Genomic DNA, 3141 nt, shown 5'->3' with positions numbered 1-3141 from the left:
AGACGCTGAGCTGTTTCTGTATGACCGATGCGTTCATGGCTGCCCGTCAGATGCTGTTGGACAAGCTGAGCTCTGTGGAGAAGGAGCTCAAGGAGAAGCGCGACAAACTGCAGCGCGTGAAGACCGAGCGCGACCGCTTGCGTTTGGAAACCCAGCGGATGCGGGAGACCAGCAGCTATGTCTCCCAAGACGTCCTTCTCGAAGATGTCGTGGTAAGTGTAGCTGCTGCCCGCAGTGTGTTCCCCTCTGCTCCCCCCCCCCCCCCCCCCCCAAAACCACCACCACCACCACCCCCAGCTGTCTCCTTTCTCGTCCGTTCTTGACAGCCACGTTCTCGGCCACCTCATACCGTACACCCAACCCCTCCCTTGTGCTGTGCCTGTCCCCATGTGAACCCTCCTCCCCTCCGAGGTTCCCCCTTCCTGCATTCCTGTCTTCGCGTCCTGTCCCTCGCACTGCCCCCCCCCTCGTTCTCCATCCGCCCCCCCCCCCCCCCCCCTTCCTCCTGCTCCAGCCCGTACAACCGATCGCCTTTCCTCTCACTCTCCCTCCGTCCTGCACCCGTAGCCTTCCACTGCTTGTACCCCTCCTTCTTCCCTGCAACCCCCCCCCCCCCTCCCCAACCACCATCACCACACATACTCAACACATAACTATATTCGGCAATAGGACGAGTAGTGTGCCTTCTGTCCCCCTGCTTTCCCATCACGGCCTCGTCCAGCTTCTACAGACTTTTCCACCCGCCGCAGCGCGATCTTGACGCTGCCTCCGTTCATCCCTTGTGATTGCAGCACCAGAAGGAACGCAAGGACGAGCTCCTCCAGAAGCTGGCCGAGGTGAAGGCCATGCACAGCGCCACCACTGAAAAGGTGTCGATCACCACGCAGAAGATCCTCCAGATGACGGAGCTCCTCAACACGCCTGGCTCGGGAATGTACACCGGCTTGTAGATGGGGCCATGGCCAAAGCTGCCGCCCTCTCATCCTACCGGACGTCTTGCTGCATCCACAGCTACCCAACTGACAGCTCGGTGCTGTGATGTGTACGGCATTGGCTGCGCATCCAAACCCAATCCAATGCAATATTATCCAAGACCATTTGGATTCCCAGCGGCAGAGGGTGATGTGTCTGTGTTTTGCTCATCGCAATGTGTAACGTTTACCTCAGAAGTCCCTTGACATGTGTGGCCGTGAGGCTGTGCGGCCTGGGCGGCGCCGCCTTGCCCAAGCGTGTCCTCGCTAGGGCCCGACCTTGACCCCTTGCCGGCCTCCTCTCCCTTGCTTTCTCAGCTTCCCATCGGGTCTTCCTCAAGTTACGTCTTTCTGCTGCCACTCTCCCATCCTCCGCCCGCCTACCCTTCTTGCCAATCCACATCAAGCCTCACCCCTCCCCTTCCAACACACACACACACACACACACACACACCTGGCCGCCATCCCACTCAACCCTCTCTATCTGCTGCAATCCTCCGCTTGTTCAATCTCGCCTCCCCTTCTCCCGCAACCCAACTCAGTTCCTCTCCGTCTGCAAGTTAGTTCCAACCTCAGTGTGCGACCAGGAGTTAGGCCGGCTCGGATCCTCCAAAGTCATGGCAGCTCCTATCCCAGGCATACCTCCCGTTGAACTGTGTGCATGAAATAGGCTACTCGAGTACTCCTCGTACCACCATTGTCTCGAGAACGCACCTCTTGTCTTGGCTGCCAGCCAGGGGATGCCACTCATGGTTGTACGCACCCGACACCAGATACCAATATACGCGAAAGTAAGTACTCGTAGCTGTGTAGTACAATTCTGGCACAAGCCAGGGATAATATCCGTAAATATTGTCCTGATCCGGAGACTGTATAATACCGTACGACGATTACAGTCGCTTGCATGTTGTTACATTACATGAATCGTGTGCGAGGTTACGTATACACGTAGTGTATACCGTATACGGTAAAGTGTAGCACGGCACCGTCGCTCGTACACTACTAGTGTACAACGGTGTTTCATCGTACGTACGACTCATGAGCTCACAGCAAATTTTCATTCTTCAAATGCACATCCTGGCCCCTGGCTGGGCCCCGGCAGGCTGGCACAGCTTTTAATTTTAAAAAAATTAACCCCAGAGCTCTTTTGTTTCTTTTTAGTTTTTGCACACTAGGTAGGTAGCTACCAGTAGCTGCAGCGATAGTCTATGTTGCTTATTGCCCCTGTTGCACCTAGCGATATCTAGCTGGTGAGTGTATGTGAGGCATTTTCGGCGGCCGGGGGGCGGCGACAGTCCAAGTCGGGGGGCGGCGACAGTCCCGATCACTCCATGCAAATTCAATGGAAAATATATAAGGATATTCGGGTGTAATTTACGTAAAATGTATTACCCCAACCCCGCAGCCGGGGACGCAGAACCCCGGCCGCCAGGCCGGCGGCCGCCTGCCGCCCTTGAAAAAATGCGCCTGCGTAAATCGTTAGGTCCAGAGCGTATTACTATATAGATATTACGTGCGGGGGTACAGCAAAGCCGGTAGTACGAACCTCCAAAATGCATACAGTCTACCATGTCTAACAGATAGGTAGGTATGTAGGTACCTACCGCTCGCACCGTCTCTCCGGAGTCCGGAGTCCGGCCTGGCTATTTTTAAACTGAACCTGTACGCGTACGCGTACGCGGCCCAAAGTATTTTCAGTCACTGCGGCCGATAATATATATAGATCGAACACTCTGAACAGTTTTAAAATATATGTGATGCAGTTGCTCGACAGGTGATCGACAGCCATCGTACCTATTAAGTTACTAAAGGATAGCAGGAGATACATCGGCCTGTCTGTGTCAGTAATCACTCATCATACACATGGCACACATGATCCGTGAGAGACCGCGGGTAGGTACCTAGGGTAGGGTACCTGCGAGATATGTACCCTGTATGATATGTAGCCATGGGCGCCCATGGCTTGGGTTCGGGACCTCGGCAGCAGCTAGGCCGCTACCTAGGTAGGGTAGGTAGCTCCTGATATTTTAGTCAGACTCCACTGGCCGCGGAATATGTGCATGTACGGGGTGAATATACTATGTATATGGCATACAGTAGGTACGAGTCGACTTTCCCCTGTACGTGGACAGCCCGGAACATGCATGATGCAAAGCACTACTTGTATTTG

At 54.7% G+C, this 3141-nt stretch overlaps 1 protein-coding gene across 1 annotated transcript; it reads left to right on the top strand.

Moving 5' to 3' along the window:
• Positions 1 to 20: 20 nt before the first annotated feature.
• Positions 21 to 1159, top strand: LOC142357478 (uncharacterized). The gene is made up of 2 exons (XM_075409088.1): positions 21 to 212; positions 792 to 1159. The coding sequence occupies exons 1-2, from the start codon at positions 21 to 23 to the stop codon at positions 948 to 950; spliced, it is 351 nt and encodes a 116-aa protein (XP_075265203.1). The 3' UTR covers positions 951 to 1159.
• The last annotated feature ends 1982 nt before the right edge of the window (positions 1160 to 3141 follow it).

The sequence above is a fragment of the Convolutriloba macropyga genome, unplaced genomic scaffold (genome assembly GCF_964194025.1).
Source record: "Convolutriloba macropyga unplaced genomic scaffold, txConMacr16.3 SCAFFOLD_6679, whole genome shotgun sequence".
NCBI lineage: Eukaryota > Metazoa > Xenacoelomorpha > Acoela > Convolutidae > Convolutriloba > Convolutriloba macropyga.
This window is presented reverse-complemented; position numbering and strand designations above follow the sequence as displayed.